This window comes from Megachile rotundata, chromosome 6, assembly GCF_050947335.1.
Source record: "Megachile rotundata isolate GNS110a chromosome 6, iyMegRotu1, whole genome shotgun sequence".
NCBI classification, from domain to species: Eukaryota; Metazoa; Arthropoda; class Insecta; order Hymenoptera; family Megachilidae; genus Megachile; species Megachile rotundata.
Window position 1 is genome coordinate 18,005,242 of NC_134988.1, and position 20,046 is coordinate 18,025,287.

At 44.0% G+C, this 20,046-nt stretch overlaps 2 protein-coding genes across 8 annotated transcripts in view; both read right to left on the reverse strand.

The window, feature by feature from the left end:
- The window catches only part of LOC100879076 (uncharacterized), a 30,773-nt gene extending 26,746 nt beyond the window's left edge, over nt 1–4,027 (reverse strand). The window contains exons 1-3 of one of the 2 annotated variants that reach the window (XM_076532954.1): nt 3,571–4,027; nt 282–1,184; nt 68–210 (exon numbers count right to left, since the gene is read on the reverse strand). In XM_076532954.1, the coding sequence (XP_076389069.1) occupies nt 68–210; nt 282–463 (325 nt within the window). In that variant the 5' untranslated portion in view covers nt 464–1,184; nt 3,571–4,027. Of the gene's footprint in view, nt 1–67; nt 211–281; nt 3,509–3,570 lie in introns of those variants that run through there. The other variant, XM_003704133.3, reaches the window with a different exon arrangement.
- Nucleotides 4,028–5,082: 1,055 nt separating this feature from the next.
- GckIII (Germinal centre kinase III) overlaps nt 5,083–20,046 on the reverse strand; it is a 73,341-nt gene continuing 58,377 nt past the window's right edge. For all 6 annotated transcript variants that reach the window (XM_012287413.2, XM_076532961.1, XM_076532960.1 and 3 more), the window contains 8 exons: nt 12,475–12,640; nt 12,162–12,319; nt 11,473–11,658; nt 11,087–11,232; nt 10,733–11,015; nt 10,260–10,625; nt 9,694–9,923; nt 5,083–9,247 (listed from right to left, as the gene is read on the reverse strand). In XM_012287413.2, coding sequence (XP_012142803.1) covers nt 9,238–9,247; nt 9,694–9,923; nt 10,260–10,625; nt 10,733–11,015; nt 11,087–11,232; nt 11,473–11,658; nt 12,162–12,319; nt 12,475–12,640 — 1,545 coding nt within the window. In that variant the 3' untranslated portion in view covers nt 5,083–9,237. The remainder of the gene's footprint in view (nt 9,248–9,693; nt 9,924–10,259; nt 10,626–10,732; nt 11,016–11,086; nt 11,233–11,472; nt 11,659–12,161; nt 12,320–12,474; nt 12,641–20,046) is intronic.

Sequence of the window (20,046 nt, forward strand, 5' to 3'; positions counted from 1 at the left end):
TTAATTTATTCGCAAGATCCAAGAAACACAAATTCAGTTTCGAGTTATAGGAAAAGAGTTGTATTACCTTGCTCGTTCACTGTCTGACTAACTCTCCAGTCTAAGGAGCCGCTACTTCTATTCACGCTATAAATGTTATCACAGGATTTTGTCGCAAGATATGTCGCGTGATGTCGACGTCTCAGCAATTTCGAGACTGGTCCCAGATTTCTAGAAACAATACACGATGTTAATGACAAATCGAAGGATCGATGAAGAAAATGAAAGCAACGGTAACGTACCTTTTAAATTTCCGTGTCTGTTCTATTGGCGGCTTGCCGTCGCAAACTACCATTTTGACTTCCGGTTCCGGGCAGCACGTGCCCACGCGAATGTGACCGCTGCGCACACCGTCCAGGGACCGGAAGTTGGCGCGCTCGCTCGAAGGCACGCGGACGATTTCGATTTTCGGCCTTCCCTCCATCACTGTTTCTATTTCACGCGCGATTATACTCGGTTCTCGTAAAAATAGTATAAAAATTACGTTTCTTTCGTCAAGCTATCGATTATCAAAAGGTACACGTCTCGCGTCGCGTCGAATTCCAGTTTTCTCACACGAATCACGAACTTCGTGGTCGTTCTTAAAATAGTCGTGGAATCTTCTTGAGCTACTTCTGCTAAAGTTCTTCTCGCTACCGTGGCACATCATAACGGTTGATTCTTCAAAGCGTTTGGCACACGCGTTCGTACATACCGGCTATCACGTATCTTTGATCGATACATCGGAGCACGTGCGATCGTCGCTTCTTCCTCGCGAGCTCTTTACGAACCACGTTCATTCGTATCGCTGGAATCGGGACACACTTCCTCTTCGAGTATCTACTCGACGGAATTTTTCTAAATCTCGCGTTTTTCTTTTGATTCAATCTACTCACTTCGCGCGCGCGATTCGTCAAAACATCATTACAGAATAAATGTATCGAAAAAGTGTCTACAAATATATAGATATGATTTTGAGTATCAAAACTTTCACGTTATGCACAGTTTCGTACAGAAATAGTTTGTTAGCACTGGATGCTTTGAAAGGTAACGTGTTTGCAGTTACCAGCGCTTAGAAGCTTTTTCTCCCTGTTCGCAGTTTCTGCACTTCTCGTGCCCGTTTGTGTGGTTTCGCTCGGGTCAAACTGTAAATCGGCCACAATTTCCTACATACGAACAGCCTTAATAAAGATGAATTTTCTCTATCATGACGTATTACGTTGTTGAACGGTTAGTTTCAAGCGGCGATTGCGCAACGGTCAATTATGATTAGGAGGACAATAACTCTGCTCGAACAAGCATTTAGATAATCGTTTCGAATGTTCAGAAGGTTTATAAGATCGAAAAAGATAGACACGTTCCGCGCTTTACTTAGAAAAATCTCTTCAAGCGATCACCTTACATCGACGTTGGAATAACGCGTTTTCGAGCCTTTTGTAAACGCGGAGAATCGTATTTCGCGGGCTAGAAGAGCGTAAAGAAACGGGTTCCGTTCCATTCGAGAAATGTACAATCACAACCGTATAGAGTTTGTTGCATCGACTGGTTCGTTTTCTCGAGCCGAGAACTGTCATTAGAAAAGCCACGCGACTTTCCAGTGGATGCGCTCGAAAGCTTTCGATGAAACGAAACGCGGGATTCGTCTGGCAATTAGATCGTTGATTAATTGCAACGAATACGAGAGCTTACATCGAAACAGCGTGTATGAATTTCCATAATTGCACGGAGCTCTGCTGTCTGCGTTCCGAGAAGCGACTTCTAATTAAAAAAGAAAGTACGGAATAACAATTCGGTGCTCGCAGTTCAACGGTTCGATCTAACAAACTTTCTTGATATTAAAAAATGCATTGTCCAAATTCGAGGATGATAAAAATTCACTTTGCTGGACATTTTCATTCATCGATCTTTCTATAACCTACACGCTTCACTTGGATTGTCATCGCTCGCTCGATCGAAAGTTCGTATCGATCTCGGTAAAAATACGGCGAAACCACGCGACAAGTACGCCTGTACGTTTCAGTATCGATAACCAAGTAACATACTCGTACAAGAATAAACTAGGCAGATATATATAGGAGAAACTAGAGACACAAGGAACAACTTGAATAGGTAATAGAGTCATGAAGTATACTTTGGTTCTAAAGCGTTTTCACGACAAGCATTCCAGCGTGAAATGAAAAACGCGGATAACAGAGTCACAAGACAGAACGATTCTCGAAGAATGCTTTGGTTTTAAAGCGTTTTTCGCGACGACTATTTTAGCGAGACCGCCGACGAATCAATAGTCAAGAAGCACGAACGGTGCAAGCAGGAGAGAAAAAAGAAGCTTGCAAAGCTCCACGTTATCGTACTCTGTTTTGAAGCGTATTCGCGCGGTGTAACGTCCGCGCTCTGCGGCCCGCGGAGATTCACTGCCGGCTTTGACGCGTACGTCGTCGCGCTTTACGCGCGCACACAGAAGCCTCGTGGCGCACAAAAGGCTATATTACACATCGCTGGCTTTTTGGAGCGCCGAGAGAGAGGAAAAAAAACAAGCAATTAAAATGTGGACACGTAAGGGGTGTCGTGTAACCGATAATACGAGCGGAAAGGGGTGGATTCTATGCGAGACGAAATCATTCGAAAATGTGGAACAACGTGTTATGCAGAAAATCGACGATAGAATAACACTTCCATAACAATATTTAAGCGGGAGAAAAATGTCTTAGGAAACATACAGGTTTCTCGAGTTCGGTGTAACATAAATGGATTAACGTTAGCTCTGTCGAGTCGTTGAACTCTACCTTTTTTCACAGGAATTTAAAAATTTCAAACGTCCTAGTTCATTATCTTGTTAGCAGTTTATTAATGACTGGCAAATACATGTCACATAGTAGCATGTACACTGTATCTGCTGCTATCTAGAAAACCATCCACGCCCACTAATTTCGACGGTCTCGTAAACAGTCGCAGAAAGCTCTTGTTACTATATTAGTAACACTACCGAAGAGTATTGGAGCAGCACAAAGTACTACAAGCAACTTGAGTTTATTGCTCATTAAAATTGTATAATTAGTATGTTAAAAACAAAGATCTACGAGGAAATCTGATCCATCTCCTATTAACCTTTTGTGAAAGGAACTGGATAGAAGAAACGAAACAGTTTCTTAGTATATCAAAAATGAAACGTGTAAATGGAAAATTGATCGAAGACGTACTATAATGTGCAAGGTATAATATATGCGTAGAAAATGAAACGGTTCTCTACTTTTGATCAGTAGTACACGTAACGGCAGTGAAACCGATGTTAGCTCGTAGAGTCGCTTAGGCTTCTCGCGAGCACGTGCGCGCCGCAAGCGTAGAAGCGCGCGATAGCCTCGTGAAGAGATAATCAATCGGTTGTGGCTAGACTTAAGAACGCGTGTCAGAAAGTGTCGCACGTGCTCAAAAACAGCTACAGAGCACAGAGTCTATTTGGCAGCGTGTTTGCCTAGGGATCAGCGTTACGCCGTGAAGCTTGCAAGCCCTACGAAGCCTGGTAGAGCCCGTGCGCGGGCAGCGTGTCATACGTACTACTTGAAAATAGCAACGACACACTTGGTCGTCTGCTGTGCTGACATCGAACGTCGCCAGGTTGGCGGTGTCGAGTAGGGTTGGAGACGTGCCAGGATTCGAGGACTCGCCTTGATCGTTCGATCGGATTTCTTCGTCGATTCTTGCCTCTCGAATTCGTCGACTGGGCGTCGTCACCCTCCTCGATTTATTCGCGAGACGAATAGAAACCACCCAGCCGATATTGTCGCAACGAGCGTGGATAAAGAAACACGCGAACGCGTCGAACGAACCGCGGGAATTTTCTTTCGGAAGCACCTACTTTTTTGAACTCGTACGGGACGGAGCAAAAGGAGGGAGAAATAGAGAGAGCGAGGGAGAGACAGGGGTTCGCTTCGAACCCTCTGCTCGCCGGCTCTCCCGCCCTTGACTGGTCGATCGCGACCACCCGCGAGATGCTGTCGACTACTGCATCGAGAAACCTCGAGGAAGTCCCTCTATTCCCGATTTCTCTCTCCACGTCCTACCTCGTCTCGCTTTGCCAACGGACCTGCGCTTTCCGTCGCTGCGCTTTCGCCTTTCGGCAATTGCGACCAGCCACTTCCACGGGCTGGCTTTTATCGACCGGGCGTGATAAGGAGGGTCTGATTCGATCGAAAGCACGTGAATTTCTTATACCGCTCCGTTTCGTACTCTTTCGATTTTTTTTCAGTAATAATCGTTTTCCTTTTCATCGGTTTTCCTGAGTATTACTCTTGACAGCCGTTTGAGTAGGGAGTGACGAAGGAATTGATTTGTATATTTGATATCTGCCTACTTGAATGTAAATATTACAGTATATTAATAAGTAGACAGCTGTTAGTATATCTTAAAGTTCGTTTCAAGTACCATTAAGCTTCTAGTACCTGTAACATTTATAAAAAAGCAGAATTAGCGTGAGAGGAATCAAATTTTGGGTACGGAATTAAGTAGCGTGCAATTTCTAGATACACCTTAAAGAACTTTCAGTACTTAACTTTATTTTCTTCTTTGCGCGTTCTTCTTTTGTTCTTTGCATTGCAACTCTTTACTTTTTGTAATTGAGTTTATTTGAAAACAGAATAACAACGATAACAAGATTCCAGTGAAAAGCAAAAACCGAAGGTGACGCGAGAATTTATCGAATGTTACGAAGGTGTAATACGTGGGTTTCCGTCTGCATTGTTTCAATAAAATGCAATTACACTCCGTTGCATCGGGTACACATCCATTCCTCTTGACAATGATTCTTGAATGAATTTTCATTCGCGAATGACGCACGAGAGTTTTCCTCAAAAGGCAGTCTTCGTAAAGGCGTGTTCAGCTTGGTCATTCCTAGAATTTGCAATTCAGTCGCATACATTATACAACCACGTCTTCCGTTATCTGCGAGTCAACGATAAAAATAACCTGATTAATTTTCATATTTACAATCGCATATCTTAAAAAAAATGTCACTCTATCGATGTAGAAACGAGATGCGGTACAAGAAACGTACAGAAAAATCATCGATCATTCGTGATTTATTTAATCTTTATTTCGTATTTGTACACGCCCTTAGCATGCCACATACAATCAATATAATACAGTCCAATGCAGCCAAGGTAGAAGTAAAATACAAAAAATATATATATATATATATATGTATTTATATATATATTTATATTCTACGTCGATAGTTAATGTTATTGTTACCACGATGATATAACGCTGAATATATTATTGGATAATAGCTAAGAATATAATACAAAGAAGAGTGCTGGGTTACAGTAGGACACGTAATTCGGATTGAACGTGATGCGAATCGTTAATAATAAAAACGATCACGATCTTTCTTCGATTCTCGTTCTGTATCGTCGTTTATGCAAACTAAAAGCAACGAAACTCGAGATCACAGCACTTCTTAAACGATGATCTATCAAAACGATTTACACAAGGAAGATAAAGCTTGAACGATCGATCTTTCGTAAACGTTCGATGAAAGCATGGTGCACGTAGAAAATATTCTTTTCGTAAACGTATGGCTATGGAACAAAGATAAAGAAACATGTTCCCAAATGAAAATGAGATTTCGACTTGGTGTTTCACGCGGAAATCCGTTTTCTTTCTACGAGCGTGCACAAATTCAGATAAACTCTCTCGATAACGTTTCGAAATTTGATCAGACATTGTCTCGCTAACTCTTCGCATCTAAATATTAACATTCGTCGAATCTGTTTGTTAAAACCGTTATTAGTGGAACTAGAACGCGCTATCTAATTTATTGCTGTTGAAAGCGATCAATGCGTTGACCCGAAATTCTAAATGTCGCTAAAATTGCGTCGGTAATTTTAAATAACAAACTGGAGAGACTCTAAAGATTGATCATTTAATTTATTTCCTCGTTTTGGTATTCCGAAATATTGGTGCAATTTCAGTGGTATCGATTAACGACGGTCACCGGTGACCTCCATGCTAGTCAACATGTCAAACGACAAGAAAGGTCTAATACTTGCTAAGAACATGAACGTCCGCGGTGAACCACCTCTTCGAGAATTTCTTTGATAGACCAACCATTATCTATCTGGACACAAGAGATCGACCGCTACGCCCCGAAGATTAACCCCTTGGCGCGAAACAATATTTCCACAAACGTTATCCGATGGAAAGAGACACTCGACGCGTCGCAGTCATAGATTTATTCCACTTTACAAGGTAAGGAATGCATTAACGAACGTTTTCACCTATACGTACATATATAAATTTCAATGAAATCGAACGGCATCTATATGAAATAGTCTTTATTAATCAAGTTGTACGTCAAGGGGTTAAAACACGCTCGCATACACAGCCATACGTTCCACACGCGATCGAAATTGTGTTCGAGCACACGAGAAAGAAATCGAAGCAGCACTCGTTCGATTTTAAAAAGTTAAACGATCTAGACGAGGAGAATACTCTCGTCGATTTTTCGATCGACACGCGTTTTAAACCGTATCGGTGTGGTTGTTCGTTGCAAGGATCGGAAGAAGAAATACGGGAAGATAATTCGTTGAAAATTGTTTCGAGTTTTCTGAGTTCTTTATTATTAGAGCGTAGCCGGTAAGCGTTTATGGCAGCTTTTTATGAGGATGACTCGGGGGGTTGGGGTGTAGCGACCGTCGTAAAAAGTCATCGAAAAGAAAACCTAACCCAACGGTGAAACAACAAATAAGGCTTGGATAAATTAGTAATATTAACAATAGACAAGTGTAGCAATATCAACTAAGATAATTCGATTAAAGGATAGTTAAGATCATCCTACGATATCGTTTCGTCTTTTCGTTCCTTCTTGATTCAGAAGAAAAAAAGGAAAAGTACAAGAACGACGAATCGTGGAAAAGACGACGGGAGAACGAATCTTGAGGATAAAAAGAGAAGAAAACAACAGGAAGTGGTAAAAGCGGAGATCAGAGGTGTTCACGTTCTAACAATTAATCTCGTTCATCGTCGCCGGCAATGTTAATATAATAATAATAATAATAATATTAATAATAATAATAATGATAATAATAATAATGATATTGATAATAATAATCGCAGGAGTTCGTACGGTTTCCTCCTATTGACCGTCACGCTGACTGGAATAAAACGCAACTACGTAACATGTACTTGCGTGCTTACGATAGTTAGGTCACTCTGTTACCTTTCTCTTCATTTCAGCACGATTTCCTGTTAATTAATACTAATGTTCTCGTTACAATTTTTTACGTTAATTTCCACCCTCGCGTAACGCTGAACGCATTTTCGTTCTCTTATCTTTTTCACTCTTTTACACATACACGCGTTCTCTTGCTCTCTCTCTCTTGCATTCTATCACTCTCTTACGTTTCTTCGTTTCAATCTGTCAAGATGGCGCGTGAACGTGTTGTTTTTCGCGACCATCCATGTATCTGCCAAGATTATTTAATTTCTCTGGTTCTATCTTTCTTTGCGAAGAATCTCATCGCGTTTCTTTTTCTCTCTCTATATATAATATATACTTTATAAAATACATTAGTTTACAAACAACGTGGATTAAGTGCCGACGTCTCGCGGGAGTTATCACAGCTCTGGCTCGATCGTGGAACGGCTCACCGAAGAACTCTACCCGGGCGAAACTAATGGAAGAGCTCTCTCTGTTCTCGGGAGGAAAGAAAAAAATGAAAAAAGCACAGATGTTCCGTGTGGTTCACGCGCTACCACTCGCTCGAATAGAATACCGCTTACCACCGTGTCTGAACTGGACTCGTGTTTCATAGGAAATTAACAAGAAATATCAGTCAAACGGTAATTCTAAATTTGACAAAACTTTTCAAGAAGCTGGATCAAATTTAAGAAGGTAAAATCACTCTTCGAAAATTGCTACTTTCGAAACTGACTTTCTATCAATAGTTTGATAAACCTGCAAACTTATATCGAAAGCGAAAGAAGACGATTGGCTGATGTTCCTTGTAAATATCAGAGGTGTAGAGGGTAAAACGGGATCGCGTTACGGAGCTGCGCAACCGACTGGCAGAGACGTCGATCGTTAGAACAATAAGACTATCTTATCGTGCTACATACATATTTACAATGCCTCCGGATCACGGAGGCGCTGCTCTTCTTCCTTTCTCGACTCTCCATCAGATCCGAAACGTGCACTAACGCCAGGAAGCGACAGGAAGGCATTCGTTTAAACAGCAGTTCTCTTCTTCCTCTGTTAACCGAACTTTCGTCTCCCGTCAGTTATAAACCGCTTAAATAAATATTGTCTAACTTTACAGTCCGTTAAAAGCGTTTAGTTCTCGAACACTTAAAAATACTCGGAAAAAGGAATCAACGCGAGTTAGATACGATTTAGACGTTCCAGTGATATGGGTGATAGTGCATGTTCCGGATGTGTCTACAACGAGGCAAGATGATACCTTCAACGATTAACCTTTATCATTTTTCCTGTTTCTTGTTATACACCAGACACGTTTGTCGAAATCTACGCTACATCATCTTTCGCTGTTTGAGGTTGCGTCGAACACCGAACACGAAGAACGTACGAAGAATCCTGAACGGGTGGTTGCACGATTTGTAAAAATATTTCTCAACTATCTCCTACATTTTCTTTGCCTTTTCTTCTTATTTTTTTTTCAAATACTAATCTTTAACGATCGAGGATAGGTGGGGGACTAATATTCTTTTTTCTTTTAATGTTTAACGTTAACTGTAGTCCCCGTACGAGGACAATTGGATGGTATAATTTCTTTTTTTTTTGTTCTTTTTCTTTTCTTTATACTGCGATAGATAAATCTCTAAGTTTCTCTGGTTAAAATGGAAAATTCGTTCGTTCGTATCGTAGAACGAGTTAATTTTAAGCAAAGCGTCGTAACTATAATTTACGAGTACTTTGCGTCGAATTGGAAAGAAAAGACGGACTTGTATCGATCGAAAGTGAAGAACGCTCTGTGACGAGTTCGGCTGCTTAGGTTAGTGTAGGCAGACCAAAGGGAAAGAAAAATGTCCGGGTCGTTGCGGCGACGTTCTTCTTCTACTCTCCTCTCACGTTCGGACCTGGCAATCGTCAACAACGTACCGGCTCGTACGGAATAATAACTCTGTTAAACGAGATACAACGAATCCTTACAACGTCAGGATGTTTTCGGACCACAATCTCTTGCGAACCCTCGCTCTCTCGCGTCCCTACGTATCCCTGCAAGAAAGCACAACTCTCATACTACCACGAACGACCGTGAACCATCAAGGATACGCGTTTAACCTTCCGTCGAAGTGCAATGCCCGATTAACAAAACTTTCAACGGCTAAACATTTTAATTAATCGCAATTTACTCTAGAGATTCGTATCCATCGATCAAACTTATATTAAATTATGCTTTCATTGGCTGTACTTTCTCTAAAATATTGTATTAAATTATCCATAGTCTTTGTTGCCTCTCGATTGAATTTCATGAAAGAACAATACACGTGCTTCGCTCTGATCCATTCTTTACTCTAACAGACAACCGGCTATTTTAAATTCAGAACGTTAACGTGAAAAGTCTGTACGAATATGTTCGCGAAACTTTAAACGTTCGATGGAAGGTTAATATCGACCTCGACCAAACAGAAGATAAAAGATAACAATGGCCGAACGATTACCTTAGGATTACTTTTTCCATCAGCATAGACAAACGACCCTCCGAGTGATTGGCAGGAAGTAAAGACTTGAGGAGTTCCCTGATAAGGGTCTCTGTCATTCCAGGTGAAGTGCGTTCCGCTGTTTCAAACGCGTTGCGTAGTTCCTCTATCGTGGATCCGCCATTCTTGCCGATACCACTTCCGCCCTCGCCATTATTGTCTCTTGCCGAATATTGATGCTTCCGTTGAAGCTGCGACACAATAGACCGAAGCGAGTCAATTTTGTCCGAGACGGAGAGTTCTGTCAAGCGTTAGCATTCAAGTCGAGAATATCGCCGTTGCCTCGAATGGTCTACGCGAATTTATCATGGAAATCAAGATATCGATACGACGATTAACGCGTATTGTCAAATTACTGATTTTCGAATTCCTAAATCGAGCATTTGTACGCTGCAAAGAACCGTGGTATCAAAGCCACGGAAAAGAAACGCTAGTCATCGAAGCGTCGAAAGATCTAAATTTGAAATTCGTAGAGCTGCAATCTTATCGGTCGAATAAAGGATCCTCCGGCAAAGAAAAGCATTTACCTCGGCAAGGAGAGGTAAAAGGACACCGGAAAGAGCTGCACTTCGAGGATGCTTCAATTCCTGCGAGCTCCTCGGTCTCTGTTTCTCTTCACCGGGCCTATGGTCTGCCATAGGTACGACAGATACTTCCCGTTTGCCGCTCCTTGTCTTCTCTCTCGAACCGAATTCTCTATCCCTGCCTCTGTCCCTATCCCTGTCCCTTTCCCGTCCTTCTCTGTCCCTCTCTCTGTCTCTGGCGTCTCTGGTGTCTCGCATATCCTTCAATTCTCTCAACGAGGAATCTCGATCGAAGTCTCGGTAATCGCGATCCTCTCGTTTCTCTCGCGTGTCTACGGGCGGTGGTGGCGCGGCCTCGTGTGGCCGGGACTGCAAAATACGATTAAACATTCCAAAGATATTAAGCACAGTCCGCGACGAAATTGCTTCGTTCCTTCGATAATTCGACGAGATTTCGCGAGAGAAGGAAGACTCACCGGCGTGTGTTTTGCTTGTCCATCGCGTACCGAATCCCTCGACTCGCTCCTGTAATGATTCAACGTCGAATCCTTTGGCGGAGATCTCGAGGCTCCGTTAGCGTGTGGCTTCGTTTGCTGATTGTGATTCGAGGACCTGTGGTTCGGCGTGTGTGTTAAGGTCAACGAGGCTGGTTGCTCGTCGAGCGGTAGCATGGGCACCACGGAACCTTTCACACCGTGTGGACCTTTCACGGTCATTATCCATGGTTCGTCCATGTCGCTATCCTGCTTCGACTCTTCTCTGTAACGACGCGACGGTGTATACATATTGTTCGATCTAATCGATCGAGCTTCAGGCAAAAGGTTACTTACGAGTCCGAATTCTCGCTCTCCGTTTCTGATTCCTCGCTTCGCTGCGACTTCCACTTTTTGTACCGGTCTATGAGGTCGATCAGGTACGAGTTTTTCTTCGCCTTTCTGATGAACTGGAACTTCAACAGCTCTTTCGCCGTTGGCCTCTGAAGCAACAACAACGAACAAACATTTATCCTATCTTCGAAAGAATACACTTTGAACAACGGGCAAAACAAGCGCAAATATGCTTTGTTCTTGCTACCTTCTGACCCGTGTTTGTATTTTACCCCACGTGTATGTATACTTATTTTATCCATGAGCGTACTAACGTTCCGCCTCAGCGATATATCTGTATACATGCGGGAAAGTTAGTTTCAGCAGCGTCGGACAAAGATTCAACTCACGTTTTCGGGGTCCTTGTTTAGACAGGCCTCGACGAACTCCTTGAACTGCTTCGTGTAATTTCCGGTTAGCTGGGGAGGATTGTTCTTCGGTATAAGGAACAGGACCCTCATAGGATGCAGTTCGCTGTTCGGTGGTTCTCCTTTCGCCAATTCGATCGCCGTGATGCCGAGCGACCAAATGTCAGCCTACGGAACAAGCGTTCTCCGCTATACTTACTCGTCGAGTGCTAATGACACGCTAATGACGACACGACCGTTCTTCGTGCCTTCCAGAAATTGCCTGCGAGAATTCGCGAGTACCTCCAAGCAAGGACAAGAGCTCTTTCAAACAGTTTACACGTGCGACGTGTACGTACGTCTTTCAAGGATAATTTACGACAGGGTCGGAAGTTTCGCTATCGTCCGAAAATAGGGGAATTTTTTAGAAAGGAGCTCGATGTCTCGTTGTCTTTGAAAAATAACTTTGTTTTGAAGAATCCAGCCAGCGAGAGAGACATGGCTCCGATAAAAATACAAAAAATGGACAAACAATGTAATCGCGACGAAAATGTCGGAGGCAACTAACAAAATGCAATTTTTTGGCTACGTGAGCGGACTGTGATCATTAGCCTCGGCAAGATGCCGCGGGAATAAAGATATGCCGCGAACCCAGGTTGTTCACGAGCTCGTAGCTGCGGTGCGCTTCTTACCTTGGAATCGTAGGAAGCTTGCTTGATGACTTCCGGTGCCATCCAAAACGGTGTACCAACGAAAGTGTTCCTTTTACTGGTCGTGTTGGTCAATTGGCCAGCCACGCCGAAGTCTGCCAATTTAACGTCGCCCATTTCGCTCAACAAAACGTTCGCCGCTTTAAAAGGAACGACGAATCAACTTTTACACAACTGTTTCGCAAAGATAGGTGAGAGTCGAGTAAACGCGACGACTGTAGATTATTATATTTACGTTACGTAAATTGCCTTTGTTGGAAGACGCTAAAAGCTCATTATTCCTGGGTTAACGCACCTTTAATATCACGATGAAGCTTCCGTTCGCTGTGAAGGTAATCCAACCCTTTGAGCACCTCGCGTAATATCACCGCGATGTGCATTTCCTCGAAGCTACCGGCCTTCATCAAGTCCAGGGCCGAGCCGCCACCCAAGTACTCCATAATAATCCATAGTTTCGTTCCCTGTAAACAGACAAAGATTCGTGCTGTAACGAGAAACATCCGATCGCTTTGTGTCTGGAAATTTCTCCTTTCCCGTCGTCCTGTCGTCGACTAATCTTTTCACGTGAATACCGAAGTCGGAAGTTGTTACGTTGTTAACTAGACGGATGCATTTATGGACGAATTTATTAACGAAGCCGAGATATCCAAGCCAATCAACGAAAATAGACTTATTTCAGAAATAAACGAAACTCCACCTAGCCTCCTATCGATTCATTAATGTCTGTAGGAAAAAGAGCGAATTTTCCCTAGATCCGCAGAGTACGAATAGCTCATTCGGCGCTTCATGCAAACGATGCATCTTCATTAGTAACGTCAATTTCCGCCTCTCTAGTAGGCTGCATCGTCGAAGACCACACCTTTGCCGATAATTATATCCGACATCGATGTCCAATCACTGCGCTCCTGGGCTCACGCACCGGTATAAGGCTGATTCACTGGTTATCCGATAATCGCGTTCTCGTAATCGACTGATTAATCAGTGGTTCGCACAAGGATGTTCAAGATTCCCGCTCTTTGGTCACCGACTTGTGAAAGAATCATTAAGCAAGCGCGATCGGATCGCGAGGACAGGATGATGACTTGTTGGAAACGCGGATGATCATCTATAGACGATGGAATAATGATAGTCAAGGTGATCTTCCGCGCGGAGGAGACAAATGGACGGTTCAATGAATCGATCGATCATGGATCGATGCAACTTTCACAGGTGGTTCGCTTAAAATAGATATAGACTGCGCGACGCCGCGATCGCACCATCTTTTAGTTGCTTCTTTTATGCAAAATGGATTCGAACGAGGTCCGCTCACCCCATCGAATCCTCCGAAAAGGATAGTCCAACAAAAAGTAGAATATCTGGGAAATATTTCAGGACTCGCTGATGCGATAATAAAAATATTAGAAGCGTTCGCAGAAACGAAGAAGCCGACTCGTTTCCAAGAAGGAGCTCGACAACTTTAAACCGAGCTACGAAAGAGGGAACGGGAGAAGCAAGAACATGTTCTAGGAGTATCCTGACCGGCGCTCAATCATATTTCGCTCGTCAGGGAGAGGCGAAGCTTGACAGCGGTCGACGCTTTATGGGGTATAATTTTCGCGTGGCGATCACGAGGTGTCCAGTTCGAGCGGTGGCCATCGGTTGATGGCACACGGTTACAGCGTATGGCTACCCATAAAACGCCACCATTTATCATCGTCCTATGATAGGACACGAGCGAACGTAGCGCGTGCGTTCATTTTCATGTAGATCCACGCGAACGTAGGTGGGCCGGTACTCGCGAGGGTTCGTTCAACCCGGTTTTCAACCAGGCCACTTCTGCAGACGCGAGCGAGGGGTTGCTAAATCATTCCCCTATCCGACAGACGCTTCTTCCTTTCGGTTCGCGCGAGATTCGCTTCGAGAACCGAAACGGGATTGCTGGTAAGAAACACGGCGAACGAAGGAAAGCATTACGACGACGCATTTCTTGGATTTCACTTTGCCAGCCGGAAGTTCTTGTCCTTTTTACGACGAAGGATTTCGCTCGAGTGTCGAGCCTGTCTCGCCCGGGGGCGAACGCGAGGAAAAACTGCGGCTTTTCAATTTCTGTGCTTTTCTTTTTTCTTATTATTTCTGACAGAGAAAAATGTCTTCTTTTCCTTCGCGGTTTCGTCAGCGTCATAGGGCATTTTCAAGCAAGAAACGTCGGAGAAAATGACTGTCTTTGCGACCATTTAAAGAGCCTACTGCCATAACAGATAGGCGTTTAGTAATATACTTTGAAATTAGTCGAACGCTACGGTGGATCGTGACCGCTATCGGTTTCGGATAACAGGACGAACCGCTTTCGAAATAAAATACCGCCCCTTTCTCCCGAATTCTCGTTCGCTCCTTCAATGAAATATACCTTACGAAGGCGAAAGCTTCTCGATAATCTCTCGCACGCGATTAAAACAAAATATGGCGTTAATCCTATCGCTGCCGGTGGCGTTTTCGGTTCCCGTTCGTCGCTTTCGCTTCGCACGGTCTTGTTCCAGCGACTCTTTTATCTCTCGAGTAGTCATGGCAGCTGAACGAAGAAGAAAGAAGCAAAACAACAGCGCTTTTCAGTTTAATGAATGTCGCCTCGCATTAAAAACAGCCGCGTCGCGAGCATGTCACGTCTGGAATGTCGCATTCAGACTTCCTCGGGGAACGATGAAAGCGCCGTGAATAAAAATAAGTGACACTCCTGACAAACAAACGAATTCACCGGACCTACAGATTCCTTGGCGATGCTCTTCGCGAGGACGCGTCGAAATTATAAAGGAATGCCGTGGTCGCTTTCGAACATTCGAGGGAAAGATGCAGCCAAGTCGATGAAAACGAAAATCGAGGTTTTCGTCGAATACGAAGGAGAATACGAACTCGCAATAACAGTGCAATTCCTTCGAGAGGATTTTCTTGATCCCTATACCTCTATCGAACGCGAGGACGAAGCTCCGAGAAGGATAGAGACAGAGAAAAGGGTTTACCGGTAAAATCCTTTTACCGCCTCCCTTTCTTCAATTTGCTGACATCCCTCTTCCAGCCATGGGTTCTCTGGCTTTGACACGGTACCACGAGAAACTTTTCTAACGATGCACGCCCTTCTTCCCACAAAGTTTTTACCTTTCGGACACCTGTTCCGTCGTAGACGGTCCATTAACTGTTTCCATGTGAACAACGAACACGCTATCGGAAACCTGACTGTTAATCGCTACGCTTATATCCTGTGACGAATTACAGTGGATCTATCCTTATTCGGATGAAATATTTGAGAGACGATAAAAAAACGAGCCGAGTACCTGTCACCGAACGGACAATCAACTATCAATAAACTCGGAGATTGTTTTTAGAGGCACCTGCTCGAATAACAACGAGAGACATCATCCAGAAAATATTACGAACTGTCGTATCCGTGAGCGGTGGAGCGAGGATACTGGACACGTTCGAAAGGAGAGAACGAACGTCGAACGAACGCGTGATTAATGGCCGATTTTGCTTCTCTATCGTACGTGTCCTTTTGTTCCTGTGCTCCGTGAAACAGCGAGCGTGCAGATGACAGTGATGAACGGTGCGACGGAATTAATCTTCGCACGTGCGATATTCTACATACCTCTGTATGCCCTCATTGGCAATATCGCTTAATTGGTCATTAATAGCGGCGCACTACTCGGGAGACTCTTCAAAGAGAGAAATACAAGGTGTAGACAATACGTTCAATCAACGCGCATTCGGCTAATTGGACGTAGAGTCTAGTCAGGGTATCCTGATGCTTCTCTAACATCGGCGAGCTGAGAGACATGCTGGTGCTTAGTATCGGTATCGATATCGGCAATCAGCAATTAGCATCACCGTTAGTGTCAATTTTAGCATCGACGATCAGAAATTGATATCGACATCGCTGTCGGTGTTAGACAGGATATAAGTATCGGCTACCGCTAACGCGATTGATCGCATCGGTGGCGCTAACGCAAATATCGGTAATCAGCAGTTAACGACGGCATCAGCAATCGGCACTTGAAAGTTCTCTAAGCGTATTATTGCTCTACTATTCCGAGCAACGGTTCATTATCCTCGAATCACGATCGCTTGATTTTCACCGAACTCCGACAGCGTTTTAGAGCTCGAGTCCGTTAACGCTAAACACGTTTCTCGATTCAATGAAACTTGAAGCAGTTTTTGCATAAAGTACGGAGGATACAGTCGACGGAAGAGAAAAAACGTCGAATTAACCGCGAGCTCTGTCGACACGGGGCGGTATTCTGGCGAAAGTGAAAGCGAACAATTTCAGCGGTCCGTCAATTAGAGGTAATTGCTCGTAAAGACGACGAAGCAGGACGACAGAGTCGTTGCAAAAAAGAAATTCATCGCTGTTTAGGCAAGGCGCAACGACCAAGCGTATTTTTGGATCGTCGTCGAATCGAGGGAGCCATTAGAAAATTGGTCGGCTAATAATAGTCGACTCGTGGTCGCGTGGAATCGTAGCGTGTTACGTAAAGTCGCGTCCTCCATAACGGAGGCACGCCTTTTTTTCGGGGTTGCTCCCTCCAAGTGGTTCGCGGTTATTAATTCCGTCAGCGATAATTTTTGCCCTTGCGTCTTTAAAAGGAGGCTATTCCCGCTATCTCCATCGGCGATCCGCTTAACCCACATACGACTCTCGTCCTCTTTCCTTCAATTTCGCTCCGAAATCGTTGAAGAATTTGAAAATCACGAGGATTTAATTGATACTCTCGTAGAACAGAGTCTAGACCGTGTGTCTAGAGATCCTGACAATTCATCGAACAAATTATGGTTTAATAACCTTCTGCGAGAGTTCTTGCTCAGGCAGTTAACCTTCATAAATTAACATTTAATCCCTTGGATACGTAGCCGAACTTCCCATCGATACTTTAGTATTACCGTTACGACCGGTATCGGTGTCCGGCAGTAGTCGATAGCGGTCGTTCCTTTAACCGGCTGGGATCGATAAGACGTTAAGAAGTCGAGGGAGAAGAAGATCACGATTCGCCTAAAAACGCCGACCACTTAACGTTCCTAAGTCGAACGATCGCGTAATAAGCGTCCAATTAGAATTACTCGTTCATAAAGTCTGAGATGCTCGTTGCAGTCCGAACACGCCGCCGCGGTGCAATCGTCTTTTGTTCGAGAAACAATGAAGCGAACGTAACGGGGAAGAAAGGCGCCAGCCAGGAATGCTTCCAGGATCCTCGAGGTCCGGATGCTTTTCGAATATTACGTTGGAACTCGACCACCGCTCGATTCGAAGAAAAACTGAATTTTCCGGCCGAGAGAAACGAATTACTTTCGAACGAGACCGAGGAGGGGAGAAACAATTAAATCCAGTGGACGAGAGAAGAAGGCCTGGAAAAATACTCGATTGTCAATTCGAACGTTCTGTAATTACTTTCGCGGGAATGGAAAGAGAATGCATTAAATAATGACGCTTCGAAACGAGGAAAATAACTCTGAATAGTATTCATGGACTAGATGAACACGCGACCATCGGGGAACAATAAACTCTTCCAGGGCGAGGTAAATCAAGGAGGCTGTAAGAATAAATCTGAGACTTTTAAATAATGTAAATTACTCTTAATCGCGGTGGAAAAATGCGAGAAGAGATATTTCACGCGACACAGCGTTGACGCGTTGGATCGCCACAGTGAATGCGGACTGGCGAAGTCAGACATTTCCAAATAACGACTATCGAGGATACGATGATTCAATTTTTCAATTTAATCCTTTCCGTACAATTAATAGAGCAGTAACAATGTTCCTTCCGTGTCTTAATCACCGGAAGCATAGACTAACGAGCTTGGATTGTTCGTCCAAGTACCAGTGGCAACAGACAGTTCCTTAATTTGTCAAACTATAAAAGAGAAAATGATTCATCTACGGAGAGGCGACAGGAAAAACTACGGGAAAGGAACGAGAAGAGGATCACGCTGTTCATCATCCTCGATGCATCCGGATTGAGAAACGTTAAGGTGTGTCTACAAAGTACGACGTCTGTTATTCCTCGTTCTAAGCTACCTACGCCGAAACGCGCGTCTGTCGTGCTTTTTCGCGTTCCACCGAGAAAAAGATACGGATCCAGCAGCATTCTCATTTACGATTTCGAAAGCAGACCCGGCTGCGCGTCGAGTTAGAAAAACTCGCGGCTACAATCGCGGAAAAGGGGAAAAATGAGAGCTTTCATTTAGCCGGAGCTTTTTCTTCTCGGTGCGCCTACGCAGACACCGGGATTAACCCTCAAGGCCGTTAATCAGACTTTAAAAAAGATCTGAAAAATAACAAAGGAGTCACGTTCGCGCTGCACCTCGGCCGATCTCGTTTGTCGTATACCTCTAATTTCGCGTGACACAAAACGCGCCGAGAAAACCGTCCGCAATTCTGAAATGAAATTTTATGAACGGTATACGTGTTTTCGACGGACTCGCGTTAAGGCGAACACCGGTAGCCAAGAGAACGACCAAGGAGTGCCATGGCAGGCCGATAACTGTTGTTGACCAAGTTGGTCGACTTAATAACAGTTCCCAGACCGAAGGAAGATCGAGCAGAAAACATGAGAGCCTTCGAGAGGAACAGATACATCCGTTACGCGATGACATCAACCACGTAGGTAGTTTTCTTTAACGCGGTGACTACTCGGACTTCGATAACAAAGAGTATCTTTCACCGCTCCTAAACTTTATTCTCTACTTCGTTAAATTCTATGACAGCTGCACATTCGAGATAAAACAATATGTCTGCCTACAATTATACCCGTTAACTATGCGTTGAATCGATCCGTGTCACAAATAAATTGTGCTCTGGGTAAAAACGGAGTAAGACTTTCATGTCCTCGAGCGATCTTCCCCTTTCTAGAAATTTCAACTCGCGTACGGATAGAAAAATCTCGCTACATTCTTTTCGAATCAACAATCATTTCGGATGTGTCATCGATTTCCAACGTATTGTTCCGTGGATGGTTTAAAAAGAATGCAAAGTAAAAAACGAGAGGATGGAAAGCTGCTTAAGCGCGAAGGAAGGAGTCGAAAGGGGAGAGTGGAAAATGAAATCTCGTAGGCGAGAGTGAGGAAATCTCCGGAAGAGGCCCGGTGCTTTTGTTCGCTCTCTCGTGGATCTTTTCGTGGCATCGACGCAGAATAGGTATCGAGAACGAAGATTGCGGAGGATGGAGGATCCTTTTGTGCGCACGGCTGTGATTAATGGCGGCACAATAGCCGCGTGCCGTGGGATATAATCGTACGCAACACACGTACAGATCTCGGTTTAATGCCGTTATTACCGCGACGGCACGCCACGATTCCTGAAAAATCAATATCAAACGCGTATCTTGCGTTCACGTAACGCTATAATCGGTTCGCGGTAACCGGCAATCCTGGATCATCGAGGCTGAAGCACGGTATATAGACGGAATCGTTTCGTAATTGATAAACTGTGGCCTCGTCGAACGAAACTGTGACCGATCCTAGGAAATCTCCAGAATATTTCTCGATAATTGCTTCGGGTTTCTCTGCCCGTGTATCTCTCGAACCTCCGATGATCGTTCAATCAATTATGACGAATCGGGTCATGCAAACGTTAACTTTCGACGGTTAAATTATTTTCCCTTCAGACCGAGTTTCAGGCTTCCATTGACACAAGACCTATAACTTTTCCTTCCTTCCATTACATTGTCTCTATATGAATATTGTGCACGTTTGAGAGCGAATCAAAACGATCATTATCTCGTGCGACGAAGTAAGGGAGGGGAAAGAGCGTTAATTGCGAGACAAGGGTAGAAACAAGCCCGCCGATTCCCGGTGGGAGCACAGGGAATGAGGAAACGGATTACAGCGGCAGCAACGTGGGCCTCCCT